This window comes from Alligator mississippiensis, chromosome 11 (genome assembly GCF_030867095.1).
Source record: "Alligator mississippiensis isolate rAllMis1 chromosome 11, rAllMis1, whole genome shotgun sequence".
Lineage (NCBI taxonomy): Eukaryota > Metazoa > Chordata > Crocodylia > Alligatoridae > Alligator > Alligator mississippiensis.
Window position 1 is genome coordinate 48,473,181 of NC_081834.1, and position 20,950 is coordinate 48,494,130.

The 20,950-nt window shown below is 44.6% G+C and overlaps 2 protein-coding genes across 2 annotated transcripts; both read left to right on the forward strand.

Moving 5' to 3' along the window:
* Positions 1-7,654: 7,654 nt before the first annotated feature.
* Positions 7,655-8,611, forward strand: LOC132244044 (olfactory receptor 2V1-like). The gene has a single exon (XM_059714968.1). It carries the CDS (start codon positions 7,655-7,657, stop codon positions 8,609-8,611), a length of 957 nt encoding a protein of 318 aa, XP_059570951.1.
* Positions 8,612-19,661: 11,050 nt separating this feature from the next.
* Positions 19,662-20,606, forward strand: LOC132244045 (olfactory receptor 2V1-like). Its single transcript, XM_059714970.1, has one exon. It carries the CDS (start codon positions 19,662-19,664, stop codon positions 20,604-20,606), a length of 945 nt encoding a protein of 314 aa, XP_059570953.1.
* Positions 20,607-20,950: the final 344 nt, after the last annotated feature.

Sequence of the window (20,950 nt, forward strand, 5' to 3'; positions counted from 1 at the left end):
ATGTGTATCTGTTCTGACTGTTCCTTCCCTCTTCCTCTGTTCAATCTTGTCCATGTGTGTGGGATGTCTTGTGCATAAAGAATGGAGGAATAAATGATGTTCTTAATGCAAAAAGGTCACCTAAAGTAAGTCTGAACCCATTCCAATATAGATTCAAAGATAGTGAAATCCTGGCATTCTGCATTGGACTGAAAACATTAGACTGTGATATGCTTCACTGGGGGAAAACAAACAAACAAATGAAAAAACCAACCTCTTCTATAACTTCACTTAAGAAAAAGTTTAAAAATATTTGATTTTAAAAATATTATATTCTGCAGCCTTGTGCACCTCAAGACAGAGAAATCTTCCTGAACAGAAGTTCACAGACTGTTTGCACACTTGAATATGGAAAGTTTTCCAGCACATTACTTGCACCTGAAAGTGCTACTTAATTAAAGACTTGGGACAAGATTCCCCAAAGCCTGGGAGCCATTGGACATTTTTCTCGGCTTCAATTTTTAACCTGTCATGGTTTGACTGATGTCATGGGTCTAAGCTTGACTGTTCTTCTTAAAGATGTCAGTGTTTCAACCTGAGCACTCCTCTGTCTCCACTAGATAATTTACAGAAATACCTGAAGAGACAGATAGGAAAGTCAGACTTACACTGTCCCTTTGTTCATTGTGGACAGTCTTTGTTTAATACCCATCGCAGATTTTTGTTTAATATGTTGTCAGTGCTGCATTTTGCAAGTGATAAAAACCGTTTTTTGGCATGCTGAAGGTATGAATCATTATTATATCATTTTATTTTTTGATTGTAAATGGAATTTGTTTCTGAAAGATTTTTAACTAATTTACCTCTGTAAAAAAATCCTGTTGCCTCACTGTAGAAGAATACCAGCTTAACTAGAGCAATCGTGTTGTTTTATTTTTATTTTTTTAAATGGAGGCAAAAAGGTTTACGTGGATTGGTCATTTATTTACTATTGTAACCACTTTTGAGGTAGAATCTCTTTATTTCTTATAGATATTTATATACCAGTGGGATGGGAAGAAGAATGCAATTTAGGAATATGTTCAAATATAGGATACTAGACCTGTAAGAATTCTTGACTTGAGAGATTGTTTTCAAACCAAGGACAATGGTTTTTGCAAGAGATGAAAATTCTCTCCTTTCTAGATGGCTCACAGAACATGATAACGCTGTACAAGGTATATGATTATTGTTTTCCACTGTTCCTATTTTATATGAGTGAACGCCTTCATAAATAGGTTTTTCCTTTATTACCAACAGTACCAGTATTCTACATCAAATTTCTCATGTGATAATCACAGAGGAAGAGGCATATGAATATTTCTTAATAAATATTTCAGCTACTATTTTTCAATAAAGTTACAAGTTTATTTATCGATCCTGGGTAAGCTTTTTGAGAGAATTATCCTGGCGCATGTCCACGAGGGGCCAGCAGGGGAGGTTTTGCTTAGAGGCAACCGACATGGGTTGATTAGAGGCAGGTCCTGTCAGACCAACCTGGTGGCCTTCTATGACTAGGTCACAAAATCCTTGGACGCAGGGGTAGCAGTGGACGCAGTCTTTCTGGACTTCAGGAAGGCCTTCAACATTGTCTCTCACCCCATTCTCATTAAAAAACTAGGGTATTGTGGCATTGACACCTACACAGTCAAATGGGTCACTAACTGGCTGGAGGGCATCACCCAGAGAGCGGTGGTGGATGGGTCATTTTCGACCTGGAGGGATGTGGGCAGTGGGGTCCCCCAGGGCTCGGTCCTCAGACCCACACCCTTCAACATTTTCATCAGCGACTTGGACGAGGGGGTAAAAAGCACACTATTCAAATTTGCTGATGACACCAAAAGTGGGGGGATGTGGTCATGCTAGAAGGAAGAAATAGGCTGCTGTTGGACCTAGACAGGTTACAGGGGTGGGCGGATGAGAACAGGATGGGTTTCAACACTGACAAGTGCAAAGTGCTGCACCTGGGGAGGAAGAACCAGCAGCATACCTATAGGCTGGGGAGCTCCCTTCTTGTCAGTGCAGAGGCAGAAAAGGATCTTGGAGTCATTATTGATGCCAAAATGAACATGGGCCGACAGTGTGGGGACGCAGTCAGGAAGGCCAACCACACCTTGTCATGCATTCACAGATGCATCTCAAGCAGGTCTGAGGAGGTGATCCTCCCCCTCCATGCAACACTGGTCAGGCCGCAGTTGGAGTACTGCATTCAGTTCTGGGCACCGCACTTCAAGAGGGATGTGGACAGCATGGAGCAGGTTTAGAGGAGAGCCACCCGCATGATCGAGGGACAGCAGGGTAGGCCCTACGAGGAGAGGCTACGGGACCTGAACCTGTTCAGCCTCCACAAGACAAGGTTGTGGGGGGAATCTAGTGGCCTGTTACAAACTGGTCAGAGGGAACTAGCAGGCATTGGGGGAGTCCCTGTTCCCCCGAGCACTCCTGGGAGTGACTAGAAATAACGCTTACAAGCTGGCAGAAGGTAGATTCAGACTAGACATCAGGAGGCGCTACTTCACTGTCAGGGTGGCTAGGACCTGGAACCAACTTCCAAGCGAAGTGGTGCTGGCTCCTACCCTGGGGGTCTGTAAGAGGAGGTTAAACGAACACCTTGCTGAGGTCGTTTGACCCCACTACTTTTTCCTGACATGGCAGGGAGTCGGACTTGATGATCTGCTCAGGTCCCTTCCGACCCTACCAACTATGAAACTAAGTAAATTTAATTGATATTTTAACTTCTACGAGTTCTATATACAACATTTTTTTTTTATTTTATTTTTTTACATTTTGGCTAAAATCTGTTTCCGTGTGACAATTGTGATAAGAAGATGATGGAGAGAACACAGTTACTTGCACTTTTCAGTTTTGAATGCAAATATATTATTCCGATTACCATAGCTACATGCATTGATGTATTTCAGAGGAGATGGAGGAAATGGTTACATGTAAGGGGTAAAATCCTGGGTGTGTTGAAATCAACTGCAAAACTCCCTTTCAACTCGATAGGTCTAGGATTTCACCCAGGGCATTTTTAGGGCCCTTATGTATGTTTTATTTTATGCAAAGTGATATCTTCTATAATATATATTACAAATATATTGATAATAAATATATATCATATGCATTTTTTTAAATTATACAAGGTGTTTACATGTCTAATGTCTTCAACACCAGTCCTATAGAAGGGTGTGTTGGTGTCAGGTACCCTATAACCCTGTGGCTCCCAGCCAGCTTGAAGTTTCTGCTCTATCAAAGGAGAAATGAAGCCTGGGTACAGACATTATGCATTTACCAGTGTAAGTGATATAAGTGACTGGAAACTGGTCTATACCTGAAACAAAACAGAAGCTCAGCACACATAGACTGATTTGAAATGGTGGAGGCCAGTCTAAGATTTGCATCCCACACCAAAGGGCAAATGTGTGTTCTCCTCACTACCAATTGAAACTGTACCACATACAGAAAGCCATGTAACTTAGAGCGATCCTGCCTCAGGCATTTTGAATGTCTGTACCTAGCCTTTGTTTCCACTCTGCAAGGGATCTGTCTTTCCCTTTGGAACATTATGGGCCAAATCCTAGCGCACTGTCTGGGCCTACATGGCCATGCAGCGGCAGAGTCTGGGATTCTAGTTGGCAGCTGGTATCAAGTGGGGTGCCCCAGGGGTCGGTCCTGGGGCCAGTTTTGTTCAATGTCTTCATCAATGACCTGGAAGATGGCACAGAGTGCAAGTCTGCAGATGGCACCAAGCTGGGGGGAATAGTAGATACACTAGAGCAGCAGTTCCCAGTCTGTGGTGTGGGTACTACCAGTAGTACACAGACAACCTGTCAGTATGGGTATAAATTAACTGATTCATTATGATTACTTGATATGACAAAAATTTGCTGGTGGTACTTAAGGTTGAACTGAAAAAATTGCTGGTGGTACTTAAGGTTGTGCAGTTTTAAAATGCTGGTGTGCGAACTGTCAGAGTTTGGGAACTTCTGCGCTATAGGGTAGGGTTAGGATTCAGAGTGACCTAGACAAATTGGAGGATTGGGCCACAATGAATCTCATGAGGTTCAAAAAGGACAAGTGCAAAGTCGTGCACTTAGGATAGAATAATCCCATGCACTGGTACAGGCTGGGGGCTGACTGGTGGGGCAGCACCTCCGCAGAAAAGGACCTGGGGGTTATAGTGGACTATAAGCTGAATATGAGCCAGCAGTGTGACCTTGTTGCAAAGAAAGCTAACGGCTGGGCATTGGTAGGTGTGTTGCCAGCAAGTCAAGGGAAGTGATTATTCCCCTCTGCTCAGAACTGGTGAGGCCACATCTGGAGTACTGTGTTCAGTTTTGGGCCCCCCACTACAGCAAGGATGTGGACAAATAGGAGAGAGTTCAGTGGAGGGCAACAAAAAAGGTGAGGGGGCTTGAGGACATGACTTACGAAAAGTGGGTGAGGAAAGTGGGCTTATTTAGTTTAGAGAAGACTGAGGGGAGATTTAATAGCAGCCTTCAACTACCTGAAAGAGGGTTCAAAAGAGGATGGAGCTGGACTGTTCTCAGTGGTGGCAGATGACAGAACAAGGAGCAATGGTCTCAAGTTGCAGCAAGGGAAGTTTAGGTTAGATATCAGGAAGAATGTTCTCACTAGGAGGGTAGGAAAGCCCTGGAACAGGTTACCCAGAGAGGTGCTGGAAGCTCCCTCCTTGTAAGGTTTCAAGACCTGGCTAGACAAAGCCTTGGCTTGGATGATCCTGTCGGGGACTGTCCTGCTTTGAGCAGGGAGTTGCACTGGATGACCTCCTGAGGTCCCTTCCAACCCTAACTTTTTACGATCCTATGATCCTAGGTCCACCTGTGAACACCCTTACCAGAAGGAAAGCAACCATACAGCAGAGGACTGCCTAGGAGACACAGGCCCCATGACACCCCCCACCCCCACCCCTCACCTTGAGAAAATATGAATATTCCTTTCTAGCTTTCCAGCAAAATGCTCAAACCACTAGGCTGTGGGACAGGTGCAAGACTTCCCCAGCCCTCCTCTTAAAGCTGGCCCACAGATCATCCAGGAAAGGGAGATAGTGAGGCTGGGAGGAAAAAATAAAGGCAGAAAGTGCATGGCTTAAGGGAGAGCATGCTGCCATGGCCTGGGGCAGCCCAAGGTTATTTCTCCCTGTGCAGCAGAATCTTTCCCAGCGCCGTTTATGTAATGTCTAGTCAGGGCCATGTCCGGCTGGGCCAGCTTTCAGAGCAGGCTGCAGCGAACTCTGAGCAGGGGCCAGCTTCTGGCCTGGTGAGTGAAACACTTAGACACTTGGCTGAGAGGCAGGTTCAGATCACCTCAGGGGTGGACCTCAACTCTCAGCCTCCTAGTCTGTGGACAAGTGCCCCAGTCCTAGACTGCTGGGCAAAATAGTGGGTGGCCATGGAGGAACCTCAAGAATAGGGGACAGTTGCATTTATATGAATGTTGCATGCCTCCCAGGGCTGTGTGGGGCACGGCGTGCTCCCGTAGGCGATGGCAGCGGTGTCGGTGGTGGGGGTGTGGCAGCAGCAGGTGGGGAGCTCCTGCAGGCTGCCACGGTGGTGTTGGCAGAGGGAGTGGGCCGAGCGGGGAGCTCCCACAGGCAGCCGTGGTGGTGTCAGCAGCGGAGTGGGGAGGGTACTTAGTGGTGAAAAACAGAAGACATAAATGTGTCTGGTTTCATATCAATAGAGGACAGAGCACCAGAAAACCGGCCTGTCCTCTGTAAAACTGGACAAATGGCCACCCTCTCTGCAGCTAAGCTGCGCTAGTTATAGCTTTTGCCTGAATAAAATCTTGGGATAGCAGGGTGATTCTGTTTCTCTGCTCAGGAGCCCAGTTGATGTGCCACCTGACTGATCTTGCTCAGTAACCAGGCATGGACAGTACCCAATTGCAAATTGTTGCATAAGCTTGAAAAGCTGCTGGCAACTCTGAATACACCCCATAAACTGGGGAAGTGAAATGCAATTTAGCTCACTGATGAGTAGCCCAATTAAATAAATGGCCTTATTCACACCCATAAGCATATGTAATCCTGCTGGACAAGTGAGCCCATGATCTTACATATTTATGCAATAGCTAGCAGAAAGGCCAGCTCCCCTTTCCATGCAATGGTCATGTGTCTAGGGTGGAAACCCTGGGAATTGTTTGCTCCTCCATGCTGGCTAATCTTGGACATTTTTATACTACTCAGCCTTGGGGCATGGCAATGGAGTTCAATGGCCTGTGCAGCCAAAAGTATGTCAGGGTCAACATCACGGCCTCTCCTTCAGGGTTTTGGCAGGAATACCAGGGGTTAAACTAGTGGTTTGTTTGACAGACAGTTTTGTACCTTGTAAGTTAACTTTAAAGAGCCCCCCCCCCCCTTCTCCAGCTATTAAAAACCCAGGGCAACTGTGACCATATATGTGGTGGGAGAGGCAGCTTCTCTATAGTTCAGACTTTTTATGCTGTTGTTAGGCACCTGACATATGTCACACTTAAGATGTGATATTGGCTAACCACCTCTTCAATAATGACCTGGCCATATGTTTTGTCAATTCATGGTGCGATAGACTAGGAATAAGCCACAGTCATTACACAAAATATGTGTAGTAACTTTGTCACTGGTTCCTATCATAGATTTAACTGAATTTGTGGCCAGTGGTCCCAGCCTCTAGACCATACTCCCTTGTGCTCCAGAGGCTAGGAGCACTGGTCAGCTGAGTGGGGCTCCTAGCTGAGGGACTATAATGAGCTCCCCAGCTGGGATCCCTGATCAGCTGATGACGCTGCCAGCTGCAGGGGCACAGGATGCCTCCATCCCAGTGGCTGAGAGGTCCTATCACTGATGGGGCTCCCAGCCGCGGGGGCGCAGGATGCCCCCGTCCCAGTAATGGACAGGCCTGATCACTGATGGGGCTCCCAGCTGCAGCGGTGCACCATGCGCTTCTGCAACTGGGAGCTCCATCAGCTGACGGGAGTTTTCAGCCACAGGAGCACATGGCGCACCCCTGGGCTGGGATCACCAATCAACTGTTGGGGCTCTCAGCCACCGGAGCAAAGATTGTCAGTGCAAGGGGAGCCTACACGTGTGTTGTGGCAGGAAGTACAATTGTTGGGATCATGCATTAGATCCCATCATGCTTTCTTTTAATATGTCAGTGGTCTAATTTTCTCCTGCTGAGGGCCTCACAGAGTATTTCCATTGTGTGTTACTAGAAGTTTTCTGAATGTACTTATTAATATGGAGCTGGGCTTGTGGTTGTAGCTGTGTCGGTCTCAGGACATAGGCAGGCAAGACTCTTTGGAGAGACGTGATATCTTTTATTAGACCAACAGACTAGACGAAAAAGTTATTTGCAAGCTTTCAGGTGCAATCACCCTTCTTCAGGCATAATTTATATTAATACAGAGGGCATTAAAATTCATATTGTTATTGTTTTACAATTCAGTCCATATAAGTGAAATGACTGACATTTTTACAAAAATTATAGAACTATTTTTATTAAATTGACAACCAAAATACTTGTTAACCACAATACCTGCTATTTCTTCCACAGGAGGGAGAACTTGATGGTGATAACAGATCCTATAGTGTGACCTAGTAGGAAGACGTGCACATGACAAACTCCGTGAGGAAATGGGGACAGGGAATACAACTTCACCAACAGAATTTGTTCTGCTGGGACTCCCGAACAGGACCAAAGTCCACACCTGCTTCCTGGCCATGATTTTACTTGCCTTCCTTACTGCTGTGTTTGGGAACTCTCTCCTCATGTTCCTAATCCAGGTGGATTCCTCCCTTCACACCCCCATGTACTTTTTCCTCAGTCAATTGGCCTTCATGGATATATGTCAGAGCCTCACCATTGTCCCCAAAATGTCAGTGGACTTTCTCAACTCAGGCACCCCCATTTCTCCAGCTGGCTGTGGGGCTCAGATTTTCCTTGCACTGACCATGGGTGCAGCAGAGTGCCTCCTCCTGGCAGCCATGTCTTATGACAGATATGTAGCAATTTGCTGTCCCCTGCAATACCCCATCCTCCTGAAGAAGAGCGTCTGCCTGAGCCTGGCAGCTGGGGTATGGATTAGTGCCCCTGTAAATGCCTTGATTCACGCAGTTTATACAATGCATCTGCCCTACTGTGGCTCAAAAGAGATTAAACACATATTCTGCGAGGTCCCCGCCCTGCTGAAATTAGCCTGCTCTGACACATCCACCTATAAGACTCTGGTGTTCGTGAGCGGCATTGTTGTCCTTCTCATTCCTCCTTCTGTCATAATCATCTCGTATGCTCGCATCCTCTCTACGGTCCTGGGAATGAAGTCAACCAAAGGACAGCAGAAAGCTCTGGCCACTTGTTCGTCACACCTGACTGTGGTGGGCATGTTCTATGGGGCTGCCATCTTCATGTACATGAGACCCAATGCTTACCACTCATCAGAGCAAGATATGATTGTTTCTCTCTTGTATATGGTTGTCACTCCAATGCTGAATCCTCTCATCTACAGCCTGAGAAACAGGGATGTCTTAGGAGCCCTTAGAAAACTGGTTGGGAAATACAGAGTCATCCAACAAAACCGACAGGAACTGTGACTTACCCTTAGGTTCCATGTCTGTCCAAAGTTAACAAGACCACAGACAGTGTCTTTTTGAACATTTAGAAGGAGACTAAATTTTATAAAGCACCTTAGTGCTGATATGTCCCACTGAATTCAAGGGTATTTAGTAGCATCCTCCATCTCCTAATTACTTAAAAAATGTTTCAGGAAGTCAGTCCCCCACTGATTGTATAGGACATTTAATCAGATCATTGCATACAGGAAAAACTATCTTGCCCTAGAAAATCTCTGTAGCCTTAAATTCAGGCTATTTCCTGTGTAGCCCGAAGGAAAGAGATCCATTGCTTTCGTGGAGATATTTTAAATGCCACATTTTAGAGCCAGAAACGTACTTTAGGCCTGATTCTCCTCTCATGGGCATTGGTTCTAAACTGTGGAAATTTTAACTGCACTGAGGTCAGCCAGGGAATTCTGGGTTTTTCCAAGAGGGAAAAAAGAGATCAGATCTGATCCTTGTACTTTCTCTTTAGCAGCCTTTATCATGAAAAATATAAAGTGACCATTATTCAAGTAGGTCTCTAAGCTTTGCATAAAATAAATTAATGTGACTGATTCAAGACATCATGGAAAAGGAGAGCAGGGAGAAACCCTTACCTTTATATCCACAGTGAAACTTTGCATGGGACTAAATGAAAACAGTATGGTGTTCAATGTTGCCTTTCTTTGTGACTGGAAGAAATGGAGCTAATAAGTAGATGGGATTTATAGAATGCAGGTCATTTATGAAAAAAAAAGAAGCTTTTTCCTTAAAAAAAAATAAATTGTTGGAAAATGAATTGGTAAATTTATAAGAACATAAGCCATCGCTGGTTGAGGGATGTCAGGTCCACATCCCAGACTGCTTTGCTTCCTAGCTATCAGCTAGCTGTCTCCTCTGAATTTGTCTATATCAGTGCTGCTCAACCTTTTGGCGTGTCAGCCCTGGGCTCCAGGTGTTGGCACTCAGTTCCAGAGGGCAAGCAGGACCTGATCCTTGCCCACAGGGTTTGATCTGGCCTGCAGACTGACCCCACCCCAATCATTTGGCCATGGGGCACAGAGGGCACTGGGTTGCAGAAGGGCTGGTTGGGGCACAATGGAGCTACAGCGCGGGGCTAGGTGGCAGGCAGCTCCCCAATTGTATCACCCTCATGGCCCAGCCAGCCCCGTCAACATCTACACGTGTGTTTTAGGGGGGTGAATTACTCTGCTATAGGACAGTACTATCCCCAGCAGTTCTCTCCTACAGTGGAGTATTAATTTACTGAGCCCTAATACCGGCACATGTGTAGATGGTGACGCTTTACTGTGGAGCTAATTAGTCAACTCCTCAGTACAGCACATGTGTAGATGCACCCAAAGATCCCAAATTGACTCTCAAGAACGGAAGGGGAGAAACTGGGTCATTCCTGTCACATTTAGGGTGATATTCGCTCAAATGGCCCAAACAGGCCCTTGGAGGCCAGCACAGCCTGGGCAGACCCTGCACTGCAGATCTATAGAGTTAACTGTGTGATGAAGGTTTCAGAGGAGAGGGCCATGCAACCAGCATCTTAGTCATGCAGTGCTGGGAACCCTGAAATCACTCTTCCACTTCCTGTATTTACATACAGCAAGGTAGCCATAGGCCCCAAGTGGGCGGCTCTCAGAAGTATCACACCTGTAGAACTGAACGACAAAGGTGTCTCGGGTGCATGAGCATGATGCCAGTGTTGTTGGCTTGACCAATAGAGTGGGCATCATGAGATTGTACCTAATATGCCATCCTCATACTAGGGACTGTGAACTTGGAGACTGTTGCTTGGATATACCTGAAGTGAGATGCAAGGGGGGAATCCATAGATGTTGGACTTCATGTCCAAGTAACCATGGGGATGTCACTATGGAACTGCATGGACTCTTGGCGAAGGGTCACATTCAGCATCTTTGCCCTTATGTGAAGTCAAAGCCAGAATGCTCTCATTCAGAGAGGGACGCAGGCAAACAGGCAGAGAATAGGATGCCTGTCGCCTCAGGCACATGATTGCGCATGCCCCAAGCTGGGGCAGAATGGTGCAGGTACAGAGCCTGTGAGTGACATCCAGGAAACTAAGGCACAGATGTATAGGGCCACCAGGGAGCCAGACAGGGCTATGCAAAGCTTTGGATCATGATTCAGATTTGGAGATAATTCAGATGATCCGGAGGCTGAATCTACAAATCTGAATTGAATTGCTGGAAGCTTTAGGAAAAGATTCACAAAAGTTTCAGAGATTCGGCCATAGAGTATAATGGGGAATCAATGACATATCTATAACTTTGTTGTCATTTGGCTGATTTGGATAAAAATTCAGGGATGGTAGCCTCTTCTGAGAGCATGACACATGCAATGATTCAAAGAGATAGATGCTGGGGTTTCCAGGAAATTGTACCTCAAAATCATGAAAGCAAAACTCTTGTCACATGTATATGCTAAGACACATTGAGGTTTAAACTACAGGTATGGTAGCCCCTGTGGAGGCTGCAAAGCCTGCAACATTTCAAGGAGCTAGGTGCCAGGGTTTGGAGGAAACTGTACCTCAAGCTGAGGACAAGCAAATTCATGACATGGGTGACACTGTGTGTGTTAAGGCACAGAAGGGTGAAAGCTGCAGGGATGGTAGCCCCTGCTGAGGCCACGATGCCTGCCAGCTGTCCAGGAGATCAGTGCAGGGGTTCTGGGGCCCTGCACCTCTGGCTGCTGACAGGCAAAACTCATGACATGGCTGCTTGTTCAACTGTGTTTGTCGTGGGGCTCAGGGTTGGGGTGGGGGGGGGAACTACTGCAGGCCTGGCTGCTAGGCTATTGTGTTACCAATCTTGATTCACTCAGGGACCAGCTCAATACACAGTAACTAGCTACTAGATAATGAGTTAATGAGCAAGGATTAACACCTACACATCCACAGAGAATGGAGAGGAAAGAATCAATAGAGAGCCGGAAATTGTTTCTGCCCCAAGACCGACAGTCAGTTGCACAAGCACCCATGTCACGAGTTTTGCCTGTCAGCAGCTAAGCGTGCAGGACCCCAAAACCACCCTGCACCCATCTCCTTGACAGCTGGCAGGCTTCATGGACTCAGCAGGGGCTAGCAGGCCTGCAGCTTTCACCCTGCTGTGCCTTAACACACACAGTGTCACATACGTCACCAGTTTTGCTTGTCCACAGCTTGAAGTACAGTTTCCCCCAAACCCCTGCATCTATCTCCTTGAAACTTGGCAGGCTTTGTGGCCTCAGTAAGAGCTACGATATTTACAATTTTCACCCCACTGTGGCTTAACACACACACACGTGACATGAGGTTTGCTTTCAGGACTTTGAGGTGCAGTTTTCCAGAAACCCCTGAACCTAGCACCTTGAAACGTGGTACGTGTCATGCTCACTGAAGAGGATATCATCCCTGCATGTTTCATCCAAATCAGCCAAAACACAACAAAGTTATAGATATTTCATTGATTCCCTATTATATTCTAGGGCCGAATCTCTGAATCAGAAATCTCCGAATTGAATCAGAAAAATGATTCAGATCTCTGAATCAAATCTTGGCATCAAACTGTCCGAATCCAAATCTGAATCGAATAGTTCTCTATTCACGCAGGCCTACCAGGCAGCTCCAGGATAGACGTGGCAGCTCCTAGCCACACATCTGCTTAGTTAGAGCTGTACCTGTAAGGGAGGGTATTACCCCTTAACTTCAGTGCTACCAAATATTCCTTTGAGTTAACACATACCAATTGAAACATGTAACAACGCCCTTGATTGACTACATTTCTGGTCCTGAGACAAAAACAAGTGTCTGCAAGAAGATCTCATGTCTACCCTTGCCATATACATACATACATACATGGCCAATACATAGCCTGCAGCACGTGCCTAACCTGTGTGTGTGTCATCTACACAATGCAACCTACATGGCCAAGAATTGAATCCCCTCTACCTGCATAAAAGCAACATTGCACGACCAAAAATGCCATAGAGATGACCATATTGGGACACTTAGATAGCCAGGAGCAGAATAGAAAGCCACCATAAAATTAGAAATAAATAAGCGAAGCAGCACTGAGGCGACTTCACCCCCGGTGTCAAGTGCTCTGTCCCCAGCTCTGCCTGATAGTGGCAGCAGGAGGTGCCCCATGGGCACATCTTCGCCTCTTGTCTAGGTTTGGCCCAGGCATGCAGGAGTGGGTACCATGGCTGTGCCTCTAGCTAGATGGGGGGTGGTACAGACACACATTCATGGGTTCAAACACCCAGAATCCTGTCTCATGTGCTAAGGGATTAGCCCCCTGCTTTAGGCTGCAGCAGAAGCAGGCTATTCTCTGTGCAGTTCAAGCATTAATGCACTCAGGATAAACAGTTTATATAGCGATCTTTGGCACTGATGACTAGCATTGTCCAAAGATCAAAGGAAAGAGACAGGATGGAAACAACTGAAAGGTGCCAATGGAAGTAGTATCAATTTACTGAAATGGCCAGGCCCATATTTGCACATTGGACCTTCAGATAACTGTTCATTGTGGTTGAAATTAAAACGTGTCCTGTCTAGCTTAGCAGCTATGAACAACAGTACAAGCCACTTGAGCCTGGAAAATGGTTTTGCCTTAGGTATTCAACACAGAGATGAGTTTCACGAACAGTCTCTCATTATTCCAGAATATATATATACATACACACACACACACACACACACACATATATATACACACATACACACACACACACACACACACACACACACACACACACATATATATATATATATATATATATATATATATATATATTCTTCCCTTCTGGGTCTCTAAGGTATTTTATTTTCCCTTGGAAAGATTATGTGAGTAGCCAGTTACTGCAGCCAGTTCAAAATGATGATGAATGCAGCGTTCTCGAGAGAGGGGAAGAGAACAAGATCCACAAAGAGAGGTAGCTCTTACTTACGTAACCCTTTTGCCAGGCACCAGAGAGCAGCTGCAAGGGCCAGGTTCAGCTTTAGGGGTTTAACACCAACTTTCTAAATCTAGTTCAAGCCCTTGCCCAGAAACTTGGGAAAATACATGGTTACTTGGTGTTTCAATGTGAACAAACTTCCCTGCTTGCAAACACACATTAAACTAAAACACGATATATTTCAGGGGAAAATGGACACACACAACATCAAAGAAAACTTGAATTACTAAACATTAACTGGAACCCAAAACAAGTCACATCACAGACTCTCAGAGCCACTGGCAAATCAACCCAATGAGGCCACCACTGAGGCCAGAGCACTGGGAAGGGAGGCTCACCCAAGGATGCCTCTGCTCCTTACACCAGACAACTGCACCAGCTGCTGGGGCCTCCGCTGCGGAGGATCCTGATGCCTCTTGCCACAAGGGGTTGCTGCCCTGTGCTAGGGGCTTTACCTCCACAACTGCCGCTGCATATCTGCTGAAGATCACTGCTGCATCATCATGAGTAACCTCTGCCAGGGGTCACAGCCACCATCAGAGGTCACTGCTGGTCCTCTTCAAGTTGCATAGTAGTCAAAGGCAAACTCAGTAAGATTTTATCTTAACACACTACAGGCCTCTTGTGCACATGAACATATTGCTTTGAGAAAGTGATGGTTTATCCACAAAGCCAACCAAGGAGCAACACCTGGCTAGAGCCTCCACTGCTTCTCACAGCCTGTGTGATTGGGCTGGAACTGAGGCCACCCCACTAAGGATCTCTGCTGCATCCACAGTGAGTGCTGGCCTTTATGCCACTTCCAATTTGCCACATTTGCACGCCTGTAAACTTTACAATTTTGGAAAGCAGGCCATGTGGAAATAAAGATCAGAGCCACTTGACCTTACATCTGCAAATTTTATCTACAAACAGCAGGAACAAGTCTATAAACTGCAACACAAGATGCAAGTAGCCCCCAAACCTCTGAAAGGACAAACTAATGAGGGTAGGTAGAGAAAAGATCCACAAAGTTACCATAGCAGACATAACCATAGCAGAACATGCTTAATATATGCAGGGCCACCCTTTTTAGAAAAAAACAGGAAATTTGTTTCACCATGTCTTGGCCTGAGCGTGAGAATTTTTCAGAGTAGGTTCACAGGGCCTTGTCCTCACTTCAAATTTTTCATAGCATAGATATGTCAGTTGGTGAGAAGTAGTGATGGAGGAGGGGGTCCTCTACTTTGCTATGCATTTTGTGTAGCTGAGGCCTTATTTAAACCACCAGCCTAGAGTGGATTGGTGGCAGAATTCAAGACTTCTTCCAAAGCCTGCCAGGAGGCAAGCACTCATTTCCTACCGAAAGACACATAGCTCTTACTTACACCTTTCACATTTCTACCCCGGATAATCAGTGCTGGGTTTTTCTTAAATACAGGTGTATTTTCACATATATGTGACTTGTACACACCTGTCTGATAATGGACTTGCCTCTGTGATCTCTGTTCAAGAAACACTGCAGCTCCTTTGAGCAGCATCTATTCAAATTCGAGGCCTACAGGCCTGGCTTTCCACCCTAAGGCATATCAGACAAATAATGTACTTATAATGTAATGCTTTAGGTTTGACCTGCTGAGGTTTCTTCCCCTTTCCTCTGTTCAAAATTGTCCATGTGAGTAATATGTCTCATGCATAAATGATGCAGGAATTGATGCTTTAATGGAAAAAAAAAGATTACCTAGAGGTTATTCAAATTCCCATTGCACTAGAAAATCAAACATAGTGAGGTGCTTGGCATTCAGCACTGGACTGAAAACATTACAGCTTAATATGTGTCACTGAAAAAAAGAAAAGAAAAATATTGTCTTTTGTCCTTTCTAAAATTCATGGTTGTGAGCCCTCAGCTACTTCAATACACAGGATGCAAAGAAATCCCACCAAGCAGACGTTTTCAGAGTTTACAACTGGAATAGGGAAAGCCTTTCCAGGGCACCACCTGCACATAACCTTAATTAAGGACTTGGGACAAGATTCCCCAAAGACTGTTTTCTTCCACTTAGATATTAAGCTTATTGCTGCTTGAGTGATGTAATGGCTCCAAGCTTAACCTGGCCTTTTTAAAGACTGCATCTTTAATATGAGTATTTCTCTCTTGCCACTAGGTAACTCACACAGCTTGCTGCAGAAGTAAAGTTAGAGATTCAGTGCAGAGGATGTGATTCGTAATACTGATTTCATACTGTTTATTACGTATTGCCAGTGCTGCATTTTTCAACCAGTAAAAACATTTTTTTTTTTTCCAATTGAAGACGTGAATCCTTATATATAATTTGAATTTTGGAACCTAAATGGGAATTCATGCCTGAATGATTTTAAACTTATTTACCTCCTTAGAAAAGTACTGCTGCCTCATATGAAAGACATGCAATCTTAACTAGTGCAGTCACTTTTTTATTTTGGAAGTAAAGACTGCAAAAAGAGATTTATATGGATTACTCATATATGAATTACGGCAATCACTATCAAGATAATAACTTTATTTCCAAGACATGCTTATTTACCAGTGTCCCAGGAACATTGTCTTCTAGGATTATAACAGCATGCAGGAGAATAGAAATGTAATGATCCTTGGCTTGAGAGATTCATTTTACATGATGGACAGACAGCATTTTTTTTGCAAGATGTCAAGCTGCTCTCCTTTCTAGACTGGCCATTGATAAAGCAGATCAAGGTAAGTGATTCTTGTTTTTGCAAATTCCTGTTTTGTACAGGTTAAGACATTCAAAAATAGGATTTTTTAAAAGAAAAACACCACCATTATTTGACTGAAGGTTCCTTGTGATAATTGTAGAGGAGGTTTCACTGGAATGTTTCTTTGTATGTAGTTCAGTTGCTACTTTTCAATAAATTTAAATTAAGTTTAATTTTTGCTCATTGTTACATCTGCTAGTTTTATTAATATTAAAACCTGTTGTATTTCATGTTGATTTTTTAACTGAAAATGTGCTGCAATATGATAGAATCATAGAAAAGTGGGGCTGACCTTCAGAGGTCATTGTCCTTGTTCAAAACATCCTATACTAATCCACTGTCTAACCTAGGGGTTTTCAAACTTTTTGGGTTGTTGTACCCCCGGCATACTGACAATCATGGAGTCCCCCAGTTGATCACCAAGCTGGGGCAGTGGGGAGGGTGGTGGCGGGGGGGGGGGGGGTACCCAGAGGCCAATCACGAAGCACAGAAACGCCAGTGGCAAAACTTAAAGTGCCACCGGCGCACAGATAGATGGCCCCAATTCTCCAGGCAGCTGCCAAGTACCCTCTGGGGGCTTCCCAAGTACCCCTGGTTGAAAACCCCTGGTCTAACCTATTAGTACAACTACACAGTCAACCCTGCAACAGCCAGGAGGCAGAACACCCTAACCTGCCACCAGTGAGGCAGGGAGAAACCAGTGATCTATAATTGAAAATGATGCAAATGACAATTAATTATTTGCATCTTCCAATTTTTCGTGAAGGCAGATTATTCCTGTGAGGACAGCTACATATATTGATGCATTTCAAATGAATTTGATGTTTAAATGCTTACATATAAAGAGTGTAAGAGTGATGATGTAGCTGTGATGGTCCAGATTTTATGTGAGGCAAAGATTTCTTAGGATGATCTTTTATTGGACCAACTATATATGTCTTCCTCTGACCTGAGGAAGAAAGGCTTGCATTCAAAAACTTGTCTAACTCTATGACAACAATGTAGTTGGTCAAATAAAAGATATCCCTCAAATAAACCCTTGTCTCATACATATAAGTAAATCCAGCCTTTCTTGGAATCAATTTCAAAATCCCCATTCACCTTGACAGGTCCAGGATTTCACCCAGGCCACATTTAGGGCCTTTAGCAATATCAGACACAGATAGATTTGTTTTATAATAATACATAGTTTGAATATAACATTTATAATATATAATCATATCTATTTATCACACAATACACTTCTGTTTTGAATGCCTTTGAAACCCATCCTGCAGAAGGGTTTGTTGTTTCAATGTCCTCCACCACTGTGTGTTTCACAGCCAGCTTGTGGTCCCGGCTCTGTCAGACGCAAAGCTTAGGTTCCACACTTCAAGGACTTTCTCTTGTCCATAAATTTGCACATTAGGGGTAAATCTAGGTTTACTTTAAGTGTCTGGATGCGGCATACTTAGCTGTGTGGCTGCAGTGTGGTATTCTAGTTTACCTTGCAAGCACATCTGCCAGAAGGAAGGCAGCCACAGAGACAGGACTCTTCCTCCTTTTAGCTTAGTGTGACAGGCATTGTCCTGTGACAGCCTTAGCCTCTCAGTGGGGTGGACACTGTCCTGGAAGGGAGGAGACCCTTGGTTCCAACTTGGTCCTTGCCCTCCAGGAGGTAGAAATTGTCCCAGTTTTGCTTATCCAGTGACATTAGCTTATGCAGCAGGAAACTTGGTTTCTAGTCTCCCTTCCTCACCCCTCACTCAGAAAGGATTGGTATCTCCATCTCCATCTTTCTAGCAAACCACTCGGACAAAGCCAACAGATATTATCCCTCTCCAACCGTCCGCTTGAACCTGAAACCTTGGCCTCTCAGTGGGATGGACACCAACCTGGAAGGGAGGAGACCCTTGGTTCCAACTTGGTCCTTACCCTCCACGGGGTAGAAATTGTCCTAGTTTTGCTTATCCAGTGACATGTAAATACTAGATGCATTGTGTCAGCTTCAAGAGGCAGCTAGAGAATGCTCTGGGCAATCACTAGTCTGTAGCCTAATGGTTAGAGCACTTGGCTTTAGCCAAATCCCCTGTAGTAGAGAGTGACTCATCACTGCCTCTCTTGCTCCCTGGGCTGCTGGCACAAAAAGTGGGAGGATAACGATATTCAAGTAATATTTCAGAGCATTTGTAGAATCAAATCCTGATCGTTGAAGCTATTGCCTCAATAACATCTTGGGATACTGGGGGTGATTTAATAGATTTCATAGACATTAGGGCTGGAAGGGACCTCGGAAGATCATCGAGTCCAGCCCCCTGCCCAAAGAACAGGAAGTCAGCTGGGTTCATAGGATCCCAGCAAGATGAGCATCCAGTTTGCTCTTGAAGGTGTTCAATGTGGGTGCTGAGTGAGGTGATTCCATCACCTCATTCAGCTACAGCAAAAATTAATCAATAAATAGAATATCCAAGTTTCACACTTTTTCAAGAAAATACTTTTCATGTTTAACTTCCATCTTTTAACAACCTACTTTATTATTATTATATATTAATTAATGATTTCCTGTATGTCAGTTTGGGTTCTCCAAGTTGTGCTTCGATTAGCCACCAACATTCAGATGTTTTAGGGGGTATCAAGCTGTGGATTTGAAAGGTAGGACACAAAATCAAAATCTAATGCTGATGGACTATTCTCTGTTAAAAAGACAAATTGAAAATTTCACCTTCAGCTCCCAAATGAAACTTTCCTGTATTCAAATTTCCATTGAAAAAAAAAAAAAGCCGTATTTTCATTGCAAATTTTACATAAAAATTATTTTGTCTTAACAAATTTTTTGTCCTACATCACCTGCCCAGCAGACACTATGGTCTGGGAGTAGGTATTGTTTTTTTTTTTAATTACTTATCAAAAGATGAGGTTTGGGGGACAGAGATTGTTTTTTCATACCCTACCCTATGGTAATGCTTGGGGTTTCACACATCAAGCTGCTCCACCTATTCCTACTGATAGTGGTCATAATCTATGTCATTGTTTTTGTTGCTGGAAGAGGAGAACAGTTAATCTGGGCAACTGGGTCATTGGGGAAATGTTTGGATTTTGGAGCTAATTCCCCAAGATTATGAGCAGCCTAATTTCCTATCGACTCTGGTCAGATTTATGGGTAAGTCTGAGTACTATCAGCAGCAGGGAGCAGAGCAAGAAATTATTTATGCCTACATCCAAGTCAATCAATCAGTATGTGCCTGTTAGACATGCAAATAATGGGAAAATAAAATGACATTTCAACATTTCTTCGATCCCACTACTCCTTATTCAAAAAGGTCTCTGTTCCTCCCCAGTGCGTCAGGTCCATCCACGTGATGAGGAAATGAGGATTGGGAATGGAAGTTCACCAACACAATTCGTTCTCCTGGGGCTCCTGAACCAGACTGAAGTCCACACCTTCTTCCTGGCCATGATCTTACTGGCCTTCATTACTGCCCTGGCTGGGAATACGCTGCTCCTGTTTCTAATCCAGGTGGATTCCTCCCTTCACACTCCCATGTACTTTTTCCTCAGTCACTTGGCCTTCATGGACATTTGTCAGACCCTGATAATTGTCCCCAAAATGTCACTGGACTTTCTAACTCCAGGCAACCCCATTTCTCCAGCTGGCTGTGGGACTCAGATTTTCCTCACACTGACCATAGGTGGAGCAGAGTGCCTCCTCCTGGCAGTCATGGCTTATGACAGATATGTAGCAATTTGCAATCCCTTGAAATACTCCATACTCCTGAGCCAGAGAGTCTGCCTGAGCCTGGCAGGTGGGGTCTGGATTGGCGCATTAGGAGATGCCTTGATTCATACAGTTTATACCATGTATCTGCCATACTGTGGTTCAAAAGCCATTGATCATTTCTTCTGCGAGTTCCCTGCCCTGCTGAAATTGTCCTGCTCTGACATCTCCCTATATGAGACTCTGGTGTTCGTGAGTGGCATTGTGCTGCTCCTCATCCCTTCTTCCATCATACTAGCTTCTTACACTTGTATCCTCTCTACAGTCCTGAAGATGAAGTCAACCAAAGGACAACAGAAAGCTCTGGCCACCTGCTCATCACATATGACAGTGGTAGGGCTATTTTATGGGGCAGCTATATTCATGTACATGCGACCGAGAGCCTACCACTCACCTAAGCATGACAAGATTGTGTCTCTGTTTTACACTATTGTTCCCCCAGTACTGAATCCTCTCATATACAGCCTGAGAAACAGGGATGTCTTAGGAGCCCTAAGAAAGCTGGCTGGGAAATACAGAGTCATCCAGCAACACTGACAGGAGTTGTAGTTTACTGTTAGGCTGTAGGTTGGATTGAAATCAACAAGGTTGTCAGCAGGTTTTTCTTGAACATTTAGAGGGTGACTACATTTTCTAAAGCACCTGTCTTCTTCCACAGCCAGTGGCCCAGTGAAAATCAAGGGCATGTTAACTCCTCTATCATGTAATTGCTTTGGAAAAAGGTTTAGGAAGTAGTGAAAATGTAACCAAATAATTGCATGCACCAAAGACCTTATTCTGAAATACAAAATCTGTGTAGCCATCATCTTCACCCTCTACACAAGGCTGAAATTTTCTTGCACAGAACAGATTCAGTTTTTAGACAGCTCATTTCCAAAAAC